Genomic DNA, 18,515 nt, shown 5'->3' with positions numbered 1-18,515 from the left:
ATGTTTAAACGGCAGAAGGTTGCTAAAAATCTGTTACCCCATTCTGACCATTTGCTGGACATCAGGCAGGAACCCTGGTCTAATCCAAGGAAGAAATTCCCTCTCTCTAAATGGGCCTTAGCTCGCTACCCTCTTCCTGTAGAGTTATGTAACAAGCGGGAAAATTTACCACCGGTGGATTCTCACGTCAACCGCCTAGTGGTGTCATCCACTCTGCCTGTCACCACTGTCACTTCACTGAAAGAACCGACAGATAAGCGTGTGAAAGGATGCCTGAAAATCTGTTTACTCCCTGACAGGTGCTGTACATAGACCCACTATTGCTGCCTCCTGGGCTGCTAAAAGTATTGAAGCATGGGTTCAGGCATTAGAGGAAGAGCTGCCCAAGGATATATCTGACAATGGCAGACAATACCTGTCTCACATCACCACTGCCTCTTATTATATTTAAGAGGTGTCCTCTGAGGCGGGTGTGTTGGCGGCCAAGGCATCGACTACGTCTGTCCTGGCTTACTGTATTCTGTGGTTGAGGTCATGGAAGGTGGACCTGGACTCCAAAAAGACTTTGGAGGTGCTCCCTTTTAAGGGAGACATCTTGTTTGGGGAAGACCTAAATAAAATTGTGTCTGAACTGGCGGCTGCTAAGACTGCCCTACTCCCAAATACTAATCCTTCTGCACAGAAGGCAAAAGGTACCACTTTTCGATCCTTTCGACCTCAAGGGAAAGCAAAAGGTCAGGTATACCCGAGACAATCTCGTGCTCCCAAAACCACTAAGCCCAAGACAAAGCAGTCCTGGACAGCCCGTCAGCCTGCTTCTAAACAAGACAAGCATGACGGGACGGGCCTCCCCTTGGGGGGCCCCAGGGTGGGAGGCTGACTTTTGCAGTTCTCCCAGGTCTGGTTAAAAACCACTTAGACGCATGGGTGTGAGAAGTTGTCTCTCACGGGTACACAGTCTCTTTCAAGAGACGTCCGCCTAGCCAGTTTTGCAGCACGGTCATCCCTTCGGATCCACTAAAGGCGCAATCTCTGCAGCAGGTTGTGAGTTAACTCCTTGATACAGGAGTGGTAGTGCTGGTACCTCTATCCCAGGCATGTCCAAATTGCGGACCTCCAGCTGTATTGAAACTACATATCCCAGCATACCCCAACACAGTTTTGCTGTCAGAAAATGCTAAAGCTGTGTCAGGGCATGCTGGGATGTGTAGTTTCTCAACAGCTGGAGGGCCGCACTTTGGACAAGCCTGCTCTATCCCAAAGGGGCAGTGGTTACTACTTGACCCTATTTCTAGTCCCGTAACCCAATGGGTCACCCTGGCCTATCATCAACGTCAAATCACTACACAAGTTTGTGAGAGTGTCCAAGTTCCGTATAGAGCCGCTGCGCTCAATTGTGCTGGCAATGGAACCCGGAGACTATATGGTATCCCTGGATAGTCAGGATGCGTACCTGTATATACCTTTTGCCAAGTCACATCAGCAGTATTTGCGGTTTGCTATTGTCAACCTAAACTATGGCTCCTTGGATCTTCACCAAGGTCATGGCCATAATAATGGCACATCTCTGTTGCTAGTCAGGGTCCTGCTGTATCTGGACGACTTGCTGATCCTGGCAAACTCCCACAATGTCCTCCTCAGTCATCTACAACTGACAATCAGCTTCCTAGAAGCCCACGGGTGGCTCATCAATTGTAAGAAATCCTCGCTGGCCCCAGCTTAGAGCATGGTGCACCTGGAGGCACTCCTGGACACACAAAGTCAATGTCTGTTTCTGTCTCTGGAGAAAGTCCTGAAGCTTCAAGACAGGATAAGATACTTCCTTTGTCGCCCCAGAGTGTCGATACACTCGGTGATGCAAGTACTTGGTCTGATGGTGTTGGCATTTGACATGGTAGAGTATGCTCCATTTCATTCCCGCCCTCTTCCGAGGTTAATTCTTTTCCAAGTGGGACGGCCTATCTGATCAGATCTCACATGATTACTTTGACTGCGGAAGTTTGTCATTCGCTGACCTGGTGGCTACAGGACCAGCAATTGAGCAGGGGCCGTCCCTTCTGGATCCCTGACTGGGTCCTGCTGACAACGGATGCCAGTCTGCGGGGATGGGGTGCGTTGTTGGAGAAACACTATTTCCAGGGTCGTTGGACCAAGGAGGAGTCTCTCCTCCCAATAAACATTCTAGAGCTGCGGGCGGTGTTCAATGCATTAACTCTCGCCCTGCCTTTGGTACAGAACAGGCCTGTTCAAGTACGGTCAGACAACGCCACCACAGTGGCATACATCAACCATCAAGGCGGCACTCGAAGCCGCATGGCAATGTTCGCAGTGTCAAAAATCCTTCAATGGACTGAACGCCATCTAACAGCAGTATCGGCTTTGTTCATTCTGGATGTCCTAAAATGGGAAGCGGACTTCAGTCGTCGGGACTTACACGCCGGAGAGTAGAGTCTTTATCTGGAAGTCTTTCAACTCCTAGTGGACACGTGGGGCCTACCAGATGTAGACCTGATGGCATCTCGACACAATCACAAAGTTCCGGTCTTCGGATCAAGGACCGGGGATCCTCAAGCAGCGTTCGTGGATGCACTAGCTATTACATGGAACTTTTGGCTCCCTTACGTGTTCCCTCCAGTGTCACTCCTGCCCAGGGTCCTGCGGAAGTTCAAGAAAGAAGGAGGAAAACTACTTCTAGTCGCTCTGGTGTGGCCGAGACAGCACCAGAGCGACTCAGACCTGCAGGGTCTATCGACAGAGTGTCCTCTTCTACTTCCTCAACAACCATACCTGCTCGTACAGGGCCCATGTCTTTATCCAGACTTGCTGTGACAGCGTGGCTCTTGAAGCATCACTCCTGAGGGCCAAAGGATTCTCTGAGGCGGTCATCCAAACTATGTTGAAAGCCCGGAAGCCGATGTCTGCTCGGATCTATTACAGGGTCTGGAATTCTTCACCTGGTGTGCTGATAAGAATTATGATGCGTGTAGATCCAAAACATCCAGAATCCTGGTTTTCCTGCAACAAGGCCTGGACTTAGGCCTTTGTTTGGCCTCCCTCAAGGTTCACATATCTGCCTTGTCGGTGTGGTTTCGGATAAAAATTGCGTCTATACCTGATGTTTATATATTCACTCAGGGTGTGTTACAAATTCAGTTTCCCTATGTCCTTCCATAGGATCTGTCTGTTGTCCTGAATGCCTGGAAAGAGTCTCCATTTGAACCTCTTGAGTCAATGGACCTTAAATGGTTCACAGCCAAGGTCCTGTTTCTGCTGGCTATTGCCTCTGATAGAAGGGTGTCGGACTTAGGCGCTTTGTCCTTTTGTCCACCCTTTTTAATATTCCATCGTTACCGGGCAGTTCTGAGAACTCGCCCAGGTTACTTACTTAAAGTGGTGTCATCTTTTCACCTTAACTAAGAGATTGTGGTTCCGGCCTTTATCTCTTCTGAGTTGTCCCCCAAGGAGCGGTCTTTGGATGTAATAAGGGCTCTCTGTATATATGTGGAGAGAACTGCCTCTATTAGGTCAGATACCCTTTTTGTACTGCTTGGTTTCCACAAACTTGGCTGGCCTGCGAATAAGCAAACCTTGGCCAGATGCATAAGAATGGTGATTGCACAAGCTTATGCGCAGGCTGGACTCCCAGCTCCTGCTGCTATTAAATCCCATTCTACTCAGTCTGTTGGACCTTCTTTGGCGGCCTGCTGTGGCGCGTCTGCAAAACAATTGTACAAGGCGGCTACATGGTCCTCAGTGAACCTGTTCATTAGGTTCTATGTCTTTGATACTTCCGCCTCCGAGGATGCTTCCTTTGGACGCCAGGTTACCTGCTAAGGCACGTCCCCTCCTTTGATGAACTGCTTTAGGACATCCCCGATGTATTCCCTGTGGCACACAGTGTACCTTGCTGCAGAAAAGGAGAGTTATGGTAGACTTACCATAGTTAAATCTCTTTCTGCGATTTACATTGGGTTCCTGCCCACCCTGACGCACCTAGCTTCTGTGGGTTTGTATGGCATTAGCCGCTGGTACCTTCTCCTGTCGTGAGAATGTGGTTCTATGTGACTAACATCTGCCTTCTCTCTTACTTGCTCCTACATTGGACTTGTTAATGAAACTGAGCTCACATTGCCTGGGGACGGGGGTCACAGAGGAGGCCCCAATGCATCCTGGGACAGCCTAAAGCTTTAGGCTGTTGGTGCCTCTAGATCAAGATCCACTCTACACCACGATGTATTACCTGTAGAACCCAGTGTACTTCGCAGAAAGCGTTAACAATGGTAAGTCTAGCATAACTCTCATTTTTCTCTGTTCTCTGAGGTTCTTCATTTGTTGTTGGTACATTTAGAATTGTAATAATGTGGTCATAGTTTATAAGCTGAAGTTTAACAGCTAAACATTATTCATAATAGTGACACGGTGATATAGTGGTGAGCAGTGCTGTCTCGCAGCATTACTGATGAGTTCAGTTCCCAACCAAGGTACTGTTTGTATGTTTCCTTCAACTCTGCAAAACTAATACTGGTGGGTTAATTAGCTTCTGACACATATGAACCCTAGTGTGTACATGTGTGTTCATGTGGTAAGGAATATAGATTGTTAGCTCCACTGGGGCAGGGACTGATGTGAATGACTAGATATTCTCTGTAGAGCGGAGTAATATGTGTGCACTGTATATAGAACTGTGTATTATAATAGTTATATTATTTCCAGCAGATGGAGGCACAAGCAGGAATTCCTTGGAGGGAGATCTCATCTTGTCTGCAGAAAGTAAAATAGAAGATAACACCACACAGGATTCTCCAGGAAACATCCCCATAACTCTAACTATACATCCAGTACCTCAAAGTGCTGATACTTCATCTGTTCCCTCTAATCGCGATGAGTGTTCTTCTAATACCTCAGATTTTGTTACACATCATGTAGCTCATACACGTGGTAAAATATTTCCCTGTTCTGAGTGTGGGAAATGTTTTACATTCAAATCACAGCTTGTTAAACATCAGAGAAGTCACACAGGTGAGCGACCATTTCCATGTTCTGAGTGTGGGAAATGTTTTGCACAGACATCTGGTCTTGTTACACATCAGAGAATTCACACAGGTGAGAAACCATTTCCATGTTCTGAGTGTGGGAAATGTTTTGCACACAAAGCAGTTCTTGTTACACATCAGAGAATTCACACAGGGGAGAGACCATTTCCATGCTCTGAGTGTGGAAGATTGTTTTTACGGAAATCAGATCTGGTTATACATCAAAGAAGTCACACAGGTGAAAAAACATTTCCATGCTCTGAGTGTGGGAAATGTTTTGTACTCAAATCACTACTTGTTACACATCAGAGAAATCACACAGGTGAGAAACCATTTCCATGCACTGAGTGTGATAAATTGTTTTCACACAAATCAGATCTTGTTAAACATCAGAGAAGTCACACGGGTGAGAAACCATTTCCATGTTCTGAGTGTGGCAAATGTTTTGCATTCAAAAGACAACTTGTTAGACATCAGAGAAGTCACACAGGTGAGAGGCCATTTCCATGTTCTGATTGTGGGAAATGTTTTGCCCAGATATCTGGTCTTGTTTTACATCAGAGAAGTCACACAGGTGAGAGCCCATTTCCATGTTCTGAATGTGGGAAATGTTTTGCAGTCAAATCACGACTTGTTAGACATCAGAGAAGTCACACAGGTGAGAGGCCATTTCCATGCTCTGAGTGTGATAAATTGTTTTCACAAAAATCAGATCTTTTTAAACATCAGAGAAGTCACACGGGTGAGAAACCATTTCCATGTTCTGAGTGTGGCAAATGTTTTTCATTCAAAAGACAACTTGTTAGACATCAGAGAAGTCACACAGGTGAGAGGCCATTTCCATGTTCTGAGTGTGGGAAATGTTTTTCCCAGATATCTGGTCTTGTTTTACATCGGAGAAGTCACACAGGTGAGAGACCATTTCCATGTTCTGAATGTGGGAAATGTTTTGCAGTCAAAACACGACTTGTTAGACATCAGAGAAGTCACACAGGTGAGAAACCATTTCCATGTTCTGAGTGTGGGAAATGTTTTACACGGATATCTGGTCTTGTTAAACATCAGAGAAGTCACACAGGTGAGAAACCATTTCCATGCTCTGAGTGTGGGAAATGTTTTACAAGCAAATCATATGTTGTTAAACATCAGAAATCACACGTCAGTAAAGCATTACTATGAGCTTATACACAACAGGGTTGTAGCAACACTCCAGTCACACAGTGACACTGTTACCCATCTGCAGATAATTGGAATGTGTGTCATTAATATAAGACTGGAAAAGACCACTCAGATGAAACTTACAGTATTTCTTTATTCCTGTAGACAAGGCCGGACTGCCCATCTGTCACATCTAGCATATTCCAGATGGACCGGTGGGCTCGTCCAGTTCCACAGAGAGATGGCTCTTTGGTTTAGCCTCCCCCACTGCCCAAAGCATGCGTCTCCATGGAAAGGGGGGGCATGCAGCAAATTGGTGGCAGGGCTCCCATTTTCACATCAATTCCAGTGCCTCTAAACCCTTCTACTCCCGTCTATCTGCAGTCATCTCGAGTTCCCCCCCCCCCTTTCCTGTTGCCTGGAGCCCCCGGTGCCTGTTTGTGGAGTAAGGAATCCACATAGCGTGCATGCAGGCTCGGCCTCAAGTACTCTGGTGTCTCCGCCACGGTTGGCGCGGAGGTCTCAGCTGAGGCTGCATTTCAGACATTTTGTGTCTGATCCTGTGGCAACACTTTTTTTTTAACTTGTGTAAGTTTTTTATTGATTTTTACAGAGAAAACCGAAAGAACATACAAAGGGAAAAATAAAAAAAGAAACAGTAGAGAATAAACATATACAAGCCGTGTTACAATGTCAAATATATACCAATAAAAGTGCTATGTTGATATCAATACACAAGGGATTTGTGGTCATTAATCTCGCTGTTAGTACAATCAATCAGAGAGTTGAGCTGGAGCCGCCATAGCCTTACCTAGACGGGAGGTGTTCCATCTTTCCCATTTATTGAGATAATGGGGCAGAGTCCCTCTAGATCTATGTGTAAACCTTTCATGTCCAGATGCTTCATTTACCAGAGACCGCCAGTTGTATAGGTTAGGAGGAGATGCAGCAAACCAGTTAAGTGCTATAATCACCTTTGCTAAGGTAGTCAGGCAGAGAATATATTTATAAAGAGCCAGGCTGTAAGTTTCATCCAAATCCAGGGCGAACATACACAGTTTAGGAAAGAAGCGGGGTAATGTTGGTTCAGTAAGTAGTATATCTGACCAAATTGCTTCCCAGAAATCATATACTGTTGGGCATAACCGTAATAAGTGCCAGAAGTTAGCTCCAGAGGCACCACACCTCGGGCAGATATCATTAGGCCGCAACCCCGCATTAAATAGGGAGACGGGTTTTATAAGACCTACGAAGAATAAAAAAGACTTGTTGATATCTGATACAGGGAGTAGTATACTTAAGAGAACACAACACCTGAAGCCACTGGTCATCTTCAAGTGGACCGATGTCCTGTTCCCATTTAAGTTAAGCAGGTCAAAAACATTCGGGCAGTTGTCATTAAGGCTAGCATACAAAGTGGAAATTTGATGCCTTGTACCTAGGTCCATATCCAGTTCTTTAATTGGCGAATTAGAAATGGACGGAGGCGAAACCCCAAATTGTGCCTGTACTGCGTGGCGGAGCTGTAGGTAACGATAAAAAGATTTATTGGATATATCAAGCTCCTCCTGCAGTTGCATAAAAGATTTGAAAACACCATTATCATATAGCTGTGAAATTGTTGTAAGGCCCACCCCGATCCATATATTATCTTGTGTGGGATGCAATAGTTCCCTATACGCTGTGTTATACCAAAGGGGCGTATCTGAATCTGTATCCCTCCAGTCATAAAAAGAGTGAGTCTGTCGCCATACAAGTAGCGACTGACGGAGCAATGGAGGAAGACCAGCAGTAGAAGAGGCAGAAAGAAGGAACTGAACAGGGGAGAAGAGACTCCACACACTTGGCAAATAATCTCTTAAACGTGGGACTATCCCTATTTAAAATCCAATTGGAGAAATGCACAAGTTGAGCAGCCAGATAATAAGCGCGCATATGAGGAAAACCCAATCCTCCATCAGATTTAGCCTTAACCAGAGCTCTCAGGTCAACCCTAGGCGTCTTGTTACCCCAACAAATGAAGAGATTCCACCATCAATGCCAGAGAATATCTTCTTGGGGATATAAACAGGAGAGAGTTGTAGTAGATAAATATATTTCGGTAGGATCACCATTTTAGTTACATTACTGCGACCCGTGACAGTAAGGGGGGAGCGTCTTCCATACATGGACCCAGCGCTTCAGATCCTCTGTGACCTGGTCTATGTTATGTACAAAAGTTGTAACATCAGGAGTGATCCAAACACCAAGATATCGAAAGCGGAGGGTCCATTGTATTGAGCAAACAATAGGCAATGGGTCGGGGATAACACCAGATATGGGAAGGATATTAGATTTGTTCCAGTTGATAGACGAGCCAGAATATAAGCTAAATGTGTCAACAATATTCAGTAGGGAGGTCAGTGAAGAGAGACAAAAGTATATAATCAGCATATAACGCGATGACATCCTCATGTCCATCAATAGTAATGCCCCTAACGTCAGGGGATACCCTAATAAAACTCACCAACGGTGGGGGGGCATGGCTTGGCAACGAACCCAGGCAGATGTGCTGAGCTGGAGCTCCTGCCTGTGATCTATATTTATACCTCCTTGGCCCAGCTCGTTGGATATGGAGACCCATCTTAGCCTGCTAAGGCTCTCCTGCACCAGGTAGAGTGGATCGCAGAGCCGGCAGGTGCCTCCTGCACCTGTGTGGGTTGCGGGCAATCTGCCTGGCTGACGCCGGGGACTTGATTTTGGCACTGGCCTGGACCGGAAGTGGAGCATCCCTAAGGCTGTGGGCTGAAGCAGCTTTCCCATTCCTGCATTCGCCTCCCACCTGGCTGCCCAGAGCGGCATTGTGCCCTTCCAGCCGCAATATCCAGAGAGGGGCTCCGTTGTGCAGCTCTGATCCCGCGACAGCGCGTCTGGGAGTGGATGCTTTCGTCACCCGCTCTGCACCTGACTGGGTCGATCCTGCAGCCGCCGGGATACACACTAGTCACCACTGCCACCAACGCATCTGATCTCGCCCGCTGGGGCCTCAGGTACCCGCACCGATGGAGTCCCGTGTTATGGTCTGGCGGTTCCATTTTGTTTAATAAAGGAGCGCCCATATTTGGAGTCCTACCCCTACTTCTGCCTCCGGCTGTGAAGGTTATTGGGAGCCCTCTCCACCCCCCCACTGCTTCTGGAATTATACCCAGGCTACCCGCATCAGTCACTGTCGGGGATACACATATCCTGGTGTGGGCTGCAGCTGCCCTTAACTACACCTTGCCAGCTTTTAGACAGAGAATACTGAGGCCTCTTCTCATATGCGTTACGGCCTCGTTTATTGTGCTAGGTCTGCTACCTTCTGTTACCTACCTCCTGGTGCCTCACACCCATGATGAGGATGCTCCCATCTGCTAGGACCTCTCGCCTGAGTGACTGAAGCTTTTCTAACCCCATGTTGCCCTTTTTTTGTGTAATGTTATAACAAGTATACCTATAGTGGAGCTGTCCTGTTGTTTATACTCAAACTACCAGAGACGCTTATCACACCTCACGTCCTCTTTGCATTATGCCTCCTAAAAAACTGAAAGTCGCTAAAACTGCTTCTCATGTTGCCTTCTTTAAACGGTCACTTAAACCCTCAAAACCGCAAGAAGCTACTGCTCCCTCCTCCAGAGGACTTTCCCCTGCTTTGGCTTCTGGTGATAGTGCCTCCTCCCCGGTCCCGTCCCTGTCAAGCCAAGCGAGATGGATGACAATGATGCGCTCACAGTTGGATCTATGAAGGCTCTGCTGTCGTCCTTTAAAGATGAAGTAGCTGCCGAATTTAGAGCCTCCCTTCACACATGCAGCAGTCCATATACTTAGGTGGCCGGACCGACCACCTCGAGACGAAGATGAAGTAGTTGGCTCTTACAATGCTCTTATTACCTCTCACGATCAATTGGAAATGGAGGTCTCTCCTCTGCGGGATAAGGTGAGGAAGTGGAGGATAGATCCAGAAGGAATAACTTGAAATTGAGAGGTGTCACGGAGACTGTCTCTAATAGTTATTTACATGATTACACTATTACGTTATTCTGGAAACTGGCCCCGTCATTTACTTCAAGTGATCTCCTGATAGATCATATACACCGCCTACCCAAGGCCAGGAATGCACCTGCGGATGTCTCTCGGGATATTCTGATGCGGATCCATTTCTTCCACATGAAGGAGGCGTTATTGAAGGCGGCTCGGCCGTCCTCAGATACAGCAGAGGCGCTGGGCTCCCTTCAACTGTTTGGTGACTTTTCCAGGGACACGTTATTGAAGCGATGTTCTTTTCTGCCTGTCACCAGAGCTCTCAGGAGGTCCAACATCCCCTATCGGTGGGGATTCCCCACTAAATTGCTGATATGAAAGGACTGCTCAACGATTGTTCTCACTAATGTGCCAGATGGCATGAAAATGTTGGAGAGATGGAACTTAGCCCTCCAGACCGTGGCTCTTCAGCTCGTGGTATTCAACAAGATTGGTCCAAGGCTGGATCAGGCTGATTACTGGGCCACTGTTTCTCTTAGCGCATCTGCTGTAGACCTTCATTTAATGTTTACTTAGCTCATTCTTAACAAGAGCAGAGTTGGAGATTTTTCTTTTTGAGTGCTGTTCCTTCTGCTACGACTCTATACATTGTTAAAACAGTTATTTACTATGTTTGGGTATTCCGACTTGAGGACCCTCCGTGCTTTCGTATGAAGCCTATTGGCCTGTCGTTGCCTTTCCAAAGTGGATGATGGATTTTGTCTCTGCTTCGAACGGCGTGGAAGGACACCAATGGATGCCTTCTGTTTTTCATTTCAGGGCGGTGGGGATCTTACCGCTAACCCCCATGTTTATTCTCCAGGAGACCATGGTATGGTGCCTGTTTTGGCCCCTGGTGGGGTCAGTTCAGTTGTATTTTCTTTCCTTATATGTTTGTCTGTACTTTACTTTCTTTATATTGTTGTCCTATTGCCAGCCCTTGTATCCTTTTATATTACCTTGTATTAGGGTGGAAATATATATATCAACTACATACACAGGCGCTGTGGTGGGTGGCTTACCCTAGCAGCTGAATAAATAAGGGGTAGTCAAACCCTTGTGGAAACAAAATGAGAAAAGAAAATTATATACAGCGCTAATTGACAAAATACAAATGTGTATTTAATCATTTAAAAAAGCTTATGCAAATAAAAAGTATACAAATAAACAATCTGAAATGAATATATATAAAATCTATGTGTCACTATTGGATCTTTGGTGGACTTTGAGACCTAATTAGTACTAGCACCAACTAATATGCAATAGCACCCGATGGCATATATATAACCAGCACACAGTCATGAATACGGACCAAATGTATAATAATTCATCCAATTGGATGTGTTTACCAAGTTTGTGTTGCGTTTAAAGAGGCTCCCATAGATGCAAATGCGTATAGCAACGGCAGCAATAGTTGCAATAGTTGGAGTCCTGGTTCACAGTTCAAAAGATGCTCCGTGTTCCAATGAGTGGGTTCTCCTATAGAAATGGTAGGCGATGGCAGTGGCAATGTGGAGTCCTGGTTCACGGAGACGAATAAAGTGCATGGTCCTGACTGTAGATGGTGGTGCAATAGTGGTGCTGGTCAGCAAAAGTCCACACAAGGTCTCAACTAACGTGTTTCGTTGCTCCAGGCAGCTTTGTCAAACTGTGAACCAGGACTCCAACTATTGCTGCCGTTGCTATACGCATTTGCATCTATGGGAGCCTCTTTAAACGGAACACAGACTTGGTAACCACATCCTAGTACTAATTAGGTCTCAAAGTCCACCAAAGATCCAATAGTGAGACATAGATTTTATATATATATTCATTTCAGATTGTTTATTTGTATACTTTTTATTTGCATAAGCTTTTTTAAATTATTAAATACACATTTGTATTTTGTCAATTAGCGCTGTATATATTTTTCTTTTCTCATATTACCTTGTATGTTGGTCATGTATTGCAACCTTACTCCTAACAATGCTGAATGTAGTTTCTATTAACGTTAAGGGCTTGAACTCTCCTCAGAAGAGGAAACTTGCCCTGACCTACTTTCACAGACTCAAAGCACATATAGTCGCGGTCCAAGAGTCCCACTTCAAAGGGGCAGAACCTCCTCTGTTTTGGAACTCTAAATTCCCTCATTGTTATACGGCTAATGGCCCGGAGAAGAAAGCGGGTGTCACTATCTTGATTTCCCAGCATTGCTCAGTTAGTGTCTCAGCTCAATACCTTGATCCCGAGGGGAGATGCACGATTTTGGTAGGGAAGTTAGATAATGTAGATGTCACCCTGGTGTCCTGCTATGCCCCTAACACAAGACAACTATCCTTTTTTAAAAAGTTTTTCTCAGTATTACAGGCTCATGCTACTGGTGCACTCTTGGTCCTGGGGTACCATATAATATGGATCTTGATCCGATTATGGAGAGGTCCAGGACGACTGTTATGCAGTCCCAAACCCCATGATTTCAATAAAGGATTTAGTAGCTTGATAGCGGAATATGATCTTTATGACATTTGGAGATCTCATCACCCTACGGTGAGAGATTATTTGTTCTACTCTCATGTCCATCTATCATATTCTCGGATAGATCTGGCCTTATCCGACAGATGGATGTTAACCTCTGTCAGCAAAATTGACATCTTACCTATAACATGGTCGGACCACTCCCCCTTGTTGTTAATGTGGGATATAGGTGGTAGGAGGGTCTTCCCTGGGCCATGGAGACTAGGATTTGGTGCCCTCTCCCATCCGGAGGCTCGGCAAGCTATTCAGCAGTCTGTATCCAACTATCTTAGCGAAAATTACCCCAACGACACCTCGATATTTAATCATTGGTGTTCTCTTAAAGCCGTCGTTAGAGGGTCGGCTATACAACTTGCTGCAAAATTGAAGAGGGACAATAAACGGACTTATGAACAAGCGGAACTGGAGGCTCTTGATCTGGAGAGGGCTCACAAAGTGAATCCGACTGACAACTCTTTATAGACGACGACTCCTAGCTCGGGAAAAAGTTAACTATTTTTCATTTCGTGAAGTGCAACGTAACATAGGGCGACTTAACCAGAAGTTCTAAGTCTTTGGCAATAAGGCCGGTAGATTATTAGCCAGTAGATTGAGGGAACGAAAAGTGAGGGATCATGTGCACCATGTTTTTAATTCTCGAGGTGCTAAGATATCTGACCCGCACCAAATTGCTAAGGCGTTTACGGAATATTATTCTAACCTCTATAATCTCCAGGACGTTCTGGACACCCCCCAACCCCCCCAAGTTGATATTGATGCTTTCCTGCAATCCTTATCCCTTCCTTCCTTGGATTCTGAAGCCTGCGTGTCCCTTAGCTCCCCCTGGACTACGGATGAAATCATTGCGACCATTGACTCGTTTCCATCTGATAAAGCTCCTGGGCCCGACGGATTCCCCGCTATCTTTTATAAATCTTTTAAAGCTGAGCTGGCCACAGTCCTGGCGTCCGTGTTTGGAAAAGCCACGTCGGTTGGTCGTTTCCCAAAGGAAATGCTCGATGCACGAATAGTGACCATTCCTAAACCTGGGAAATCCCCTTCAGTGCAAAACTACAGGCCTATAGCCTTGTTAAACACAGATATCAAGATATATGCAAAAATAATCACTAATTGTGTTTGCCCCTTTTTGTCACTTCTTATTAAACTGGATCAGGTGAGGTTCATCCCGGGCAGGCAGGCTCCTGACAACACTCGTTGGGTTCTAGACTTAATGGACTACTGTGATTCCCTTGGGTCCCCTCTTCTGATTCTTTCTTTAGATGCCGAAAAAGCATTTGACAGACTTCACTGAGGCTTTGTGCAGACTGCGTTGCGTTGCTTCAGATTTAGGGGAGGTATTTTGAACTCTCTCCTCGCCTTGTATTCCTCCCCTTTGGCTACGGTTTTTGTTAATGGCTGCCTTTCTACTAATTTCAGTATCACCAATGGTACAAGACAGGGATTGTTAGGCGCCGAGGGTCCGCCCGTCAGTGCGGCCCGGCGCCTAGCAACTAGGGACGCCGCATGCGGACAGCCGCCGGCTCCCTAGCAACGCTAGACGCCGGGCGCACGGAGCCGCTCAGACCCTAGCAACGGGGACGCCACTGTCGGACCGCGTTCCCCGTTGCTGGGTCTAGATTAATCACCTCATTGGTATCCTGGCCGTGCAGCATGCAGCTGCACGGCATGATTGTTAATTACCCTGTCTGGCTCCTGATTGGAGAGCTCCCAATTAAAAGCACTCTCAGGACTTCTCACAGACGCCGGTAATAGCTTCCTGTTAGCTGTGTCTGTTGCAGAGAGTTTTCCAGTCCTGTCTATCCGGTCGTTCCTGTCCTCAGTGGTCCAATACTCGGAAGTTGTCATCTTTTCCTGGAGTCCAGACCGAGCACCTTTAACATCCTGTGGTGTTCGTGAGTCGCGGCGTAGCCGTGTGTTGCGGCTTGACCGCTTACTATTTATTATTTTGTTGTATTGTGTTTCGGAGCTTTTGCGGAGGATTCCGCTACCACAAATCCACTCTGGTATCCAGCGGTGCTGGATAGGAGTAACGGATTCGTGGATTTTTGGTTGTCCTTTTCCCTGGCGGTTTGTCCGCACATACTTCTGGTTTAAGTTAGTTAGCTTGTAGCCCCTGGCCTGGTTGCTTAGTCAGAGGGCCCCTTGTTATCACCCTGTCTCGGATTTCCCTTTGTCTCCCATTAAGACCTGAGGGGGCATCGGAGTTGGGCAGACATAATCCGCCCTTCAAACGCGGCTGCCATGGGCTCAAGCAACCATAGTCTCGCAGGGGATTTCTGATAACACGGGCGAGACAACGGAGTTAGGGCGCCAGGGGTTACTAGGCTTTCCTGCTCCCGTAACCAGCATTCCCTTCCAGTACTCTGACCTCCGTCATAAGATCTCCTCTGGTCAGACGTACTGGTATCATAACATTATTACCGGCCAGACTAAAATGTAAAAATTAAACAGGATTTGATTTTTTCCCTTATTCAGTTTGGAAGATTTGTCGGCCTCATGAATCCCACTGGTGTAGGGCCAAATCCTGGCCAGCTTCTAGTTAGTCAGATTCAAGAACTTACTCAGATGGTTCAGGATCTATCCCTTCGGGTGAGGTCACAGGAAGATCTGTTACGGACTTCCCCGAGGGTCGTTCCTGAACCGAAAATGCATTTGCCTGACCGTTTTTCTGGGGATAGAAAGCAGTTTTTTAATTTTAAAGAGTCTTGTAAACTTTATTTTCGTTTAAGACCAGTCTCCTCAGGTACGGAATCTCAGCGGGTCGGAATTATTATTTCTTTACTTCAGGGGGATCCCCAGACCTGGGCTTTTGGTTTAAGAACAGACGATCCGGCATTGTTGTCTGTAGACGCCTTTCTGGGGTCTTTAGGGCTATTGTATGATGACCCTGATAGAGAGGCATCCGCCGAGAGTCATTTGCGTGCTCTCAGACAGGGTAAGAATCCCGCAGAGATTTATTGTACGGAGTTTCGCCGTTGGTCGAACGACTGTGGATGGAATGACCCAGCCCTGCGCAGTCAGTTTCGCCTCGGCTTATCTGAGTCTATAAAAGACAGTCTCCTTCAGTATCCCGCTCCTGAGACTCTTGATAAACTCATGGAGCTTTCTATTAAGATTGATCGTCGTCTCAGAGAACGGAGGGCTGAAAAAGGAGCACCTGTCGGGTCTTCTCCTTGTGTTTTTTCCATTCCTGTGGACATAGAGGAGCCCATGCAGATAGGTCTCTCCAAGCTGTCTCCTGAAGAAAGAACCAGAAGGCAAAATTCTGGTCTTTGTTTGTACTGTGGGAGTAAGGGACATTTTGCCCGTAATTGTCCGAACAAGTCGGGAAACGCCTCGACCAAGTGAATTGTGAGGGGGTTCACTTTGGTCTGCAGCTTATCTCCTCAAATAATTCACTGTTAGTCCCAGCTAAAGTTTCCTTTGGCAGCCTCTGTTCCTCGGTGTCGGCTTTTGTTGACAGTGGAGCTGCAGGGAACTTTATGGACTTAACGTGGGCCAAGGCCTTAGGTATTCCTCAGTTAGCCTTGGGTAGGTGTATCACCATGCATGGTTTAGATGGGAGTCCCTTGTCCAATGGGGTTATTTCTCTCGGTACACCTCCTGTACTACTTTCGGTAGGAGCTCTTCACTCCGAAAAAATAGAATTTTTCCTTACCCATTGCCCAGCAGTTCCAGTGGTTCTGGGTCACCCTTGGCTGGCCTTTCATAACCCCATCATTGATTGGCAGTCGGGGGAGATCTCACAATGGGGTACCATCTGTAATAAGGAATGTATTACGCTTCCCATCAGAATAGCTGCTGTCATTCCCGCACCCATTCCTGTGGAATACCAGGATTTTGTTGATGTATTTTCCAAGGGCAATGCGGACATTCTGCCTCCCCATCGGCCTTATGATTGTGCTATTGAGCTAATTCCTGGTGCCACTTTGCCTAAGGGAAGGCTATATGCATTGTCCGGACCAGAAACTGTGGCCATGAATGAGTATGTTAAAGAAAGCCTAGGGAAAGGATTTATCAGGCCATCTAAATCCCCTTTAAGTGCAGGCTTCTTCTTTGTGGAGAAGAAGAATGGATCACTCAGACCTTGCATTGACTTTAGAGCCTTGAATAAAATCTCAGTAAAAAATACTTACCCTTTGCCGCTGATTTCTGTCCTCTTTGATCAGCTACGTTCGGCTGTGATTTTTTCTAAGATTGACCTGAGAGGAGCATATAACCTCATCCGAATCAAGTCAGGGGATGAGTGGAAAACGGCATTCAGTACTCAGTCGGGTCACTATGAGTATCTGGTTATGCCATTCGGCCTGTCTAACGCTCCGGCAGTTTTCCAGGATCTCATTAACGATGTGCTCCGTGATTTTCTTGGAAGATTCGTAGTAGTCTACTTAGACGATATCTTGATATATTCTGACTCTATTGAACAACACGTTACCCAGGTGCGTCAGGTTCTAAAAAAATTACGTGAAAATCACCTATATGCCAAGCTGGAGAAGTGTGAATTTCATGTCACGGAGGTATCCTTTTTAGGGTACATTATTTCCCCTCGGGGATTCTGTATGGAAACGAAGAAGCTCCAAGCCATCCTTAGTTGGGCGCAACCCACCAACTTAAAAGCAATTCAGCGCTTTTTAGGGTTTGCGAATTATTATAGAAGATTTATTCACTCTTTCTCTGACCTAGTTGCTCCCATTGTGGCACTGACTAAGAAGGGAGCGGATCCAACCAACTGGTAACGTGAAGCTGAGTTATCTTTTCAGGCCTTGAAACAAGCCTTTGTCTCAGCCCCAGTCCTCAGACATCCCAACCCAGAATTGCCTTTCATTGTTGAGGTTGATGCCTCGGAGGTTGGAGTAGGGGCTATCCTATCTCAGAAGGATCCGGATTCTCTAGAATTACATCCTTGTGCCTTTATGTCCAGGAAATTCTCTTCTGCTGAATCCAACTACGATGTTGGTAACCGGGAATTACTGGCTATTAAATGGGCTTTCGAGGAGTGGAGGCATTGGCTTGAGGGAGCAACACATACCATTTCAGTTTTGACTGATCACAAAAATCTTCAGTACATTGAATCAGCTAAACGGCTGAATGCCCGGCAAGCTCGTTGGGCTTTATTTTTTACTCGTTTCAAGTTTATTATCACCTTCAGGCCAGGTTCCAAGAATACCAAGGCGGATGCCCTGTCACGCAGTTTTCTTCCAGTTCATGATAACAGTCCTGTTACTCCCATACTTCCGTCTTCAGTCATTCGGGCAGGCCTCACACAAGATTTATTTACCCAGTTAAAGCAGCTTCAACATCAAGCTCCTGGAAATACTCCTGCTGGTCGTCTTTATGTCCCTGAGTTTTTGAGAGCAACTGTTTTGACGGAGTTTCATGATAGCAAAGTTGCCGGGCATCCGGGGATCGCTAAGACTTTGGAATTAGTCTCCCGCTCAGTATGGTGGCCTGGTCTTTCCAAAGACATTAAGGAGTTTGTTTTTTCGTGTCAGGTCTGTGCACAGCATAAAGTTCCCCGTTCCTTGCCTATCGGTCAACTTATGCCCTTGAATGTTCCTCTCAGGCCATGGTCTCATATTTCCATGGATTTTGTGGTGGACCTCCCTCTGTCAGCCGGATGCCGAGTCATATGGGTGGTAGTTGACCGTTTTAGCAAGATGGCCCATTTCATTGCTCTTCCCCGATTGCCATCTGCCCAGGGATTGGCAGTTTTGTTCCTCCGCCATGTTTTCAGACTCCATGGGTTACCCACTGATATTGTTTCTGATCGGG

At 46.3% G+C, this 18,515-nt stretch overlaps 2 protein-coding genes across 2 annotated transcripts in view; both read left to right on the top strand.

Annotated features, from left to right (window-relative positions):
* LOC135054660 (gastrula zinc finger protein XlCGF26.1-like) overlaps positions 1-6,929 on the top strand; it is a 62,067-nt gene extending 55,138 nt beyond the window's left edge. The window contains exon 3 of the mRNA XM_063957902.1: positions 4,714-6,929. Within this exon, the coding sequence (XP_063813972.1) occupies positions 4,714-6,212 (1,499 nt within the window). The 3' untranslated portion in view covers positions 6,213-6,929. The remainder of the gene's footprint in view (positions 1-4,713) is intronic.
* Positions 1-18,515, top strand: part of LOC135057133 (oocyte zinc finger protein XlCOF7.1-like) — a 352,188-nt gene that overhangs the window by 60,371 nt on the left and 273,302 nt on the right. The window lies entirely within an intron of this gene.

Source organism: Pseudophryne corroboree, chromosome 3 (assembly GCF_028390025.1).
Source record: "Pseudophryne corroboree isolate aPseCor3 chromosome 3, aPseCor3.hap2, whole genome shotgun sequence".
NCBI classification, from domain to species: domain Eukaryota; kingdom Metazoa; phylum Chordata; class Amphibia; order Anura; family Myobatrachidae; genus Pseudophryne; species Pseudophryne corroboree.
The sequence above is the reverse complement of the archived record's forward strand: the minus strand, read 5'-3'. Positions and strand labels throughout refer to the sequence as shown.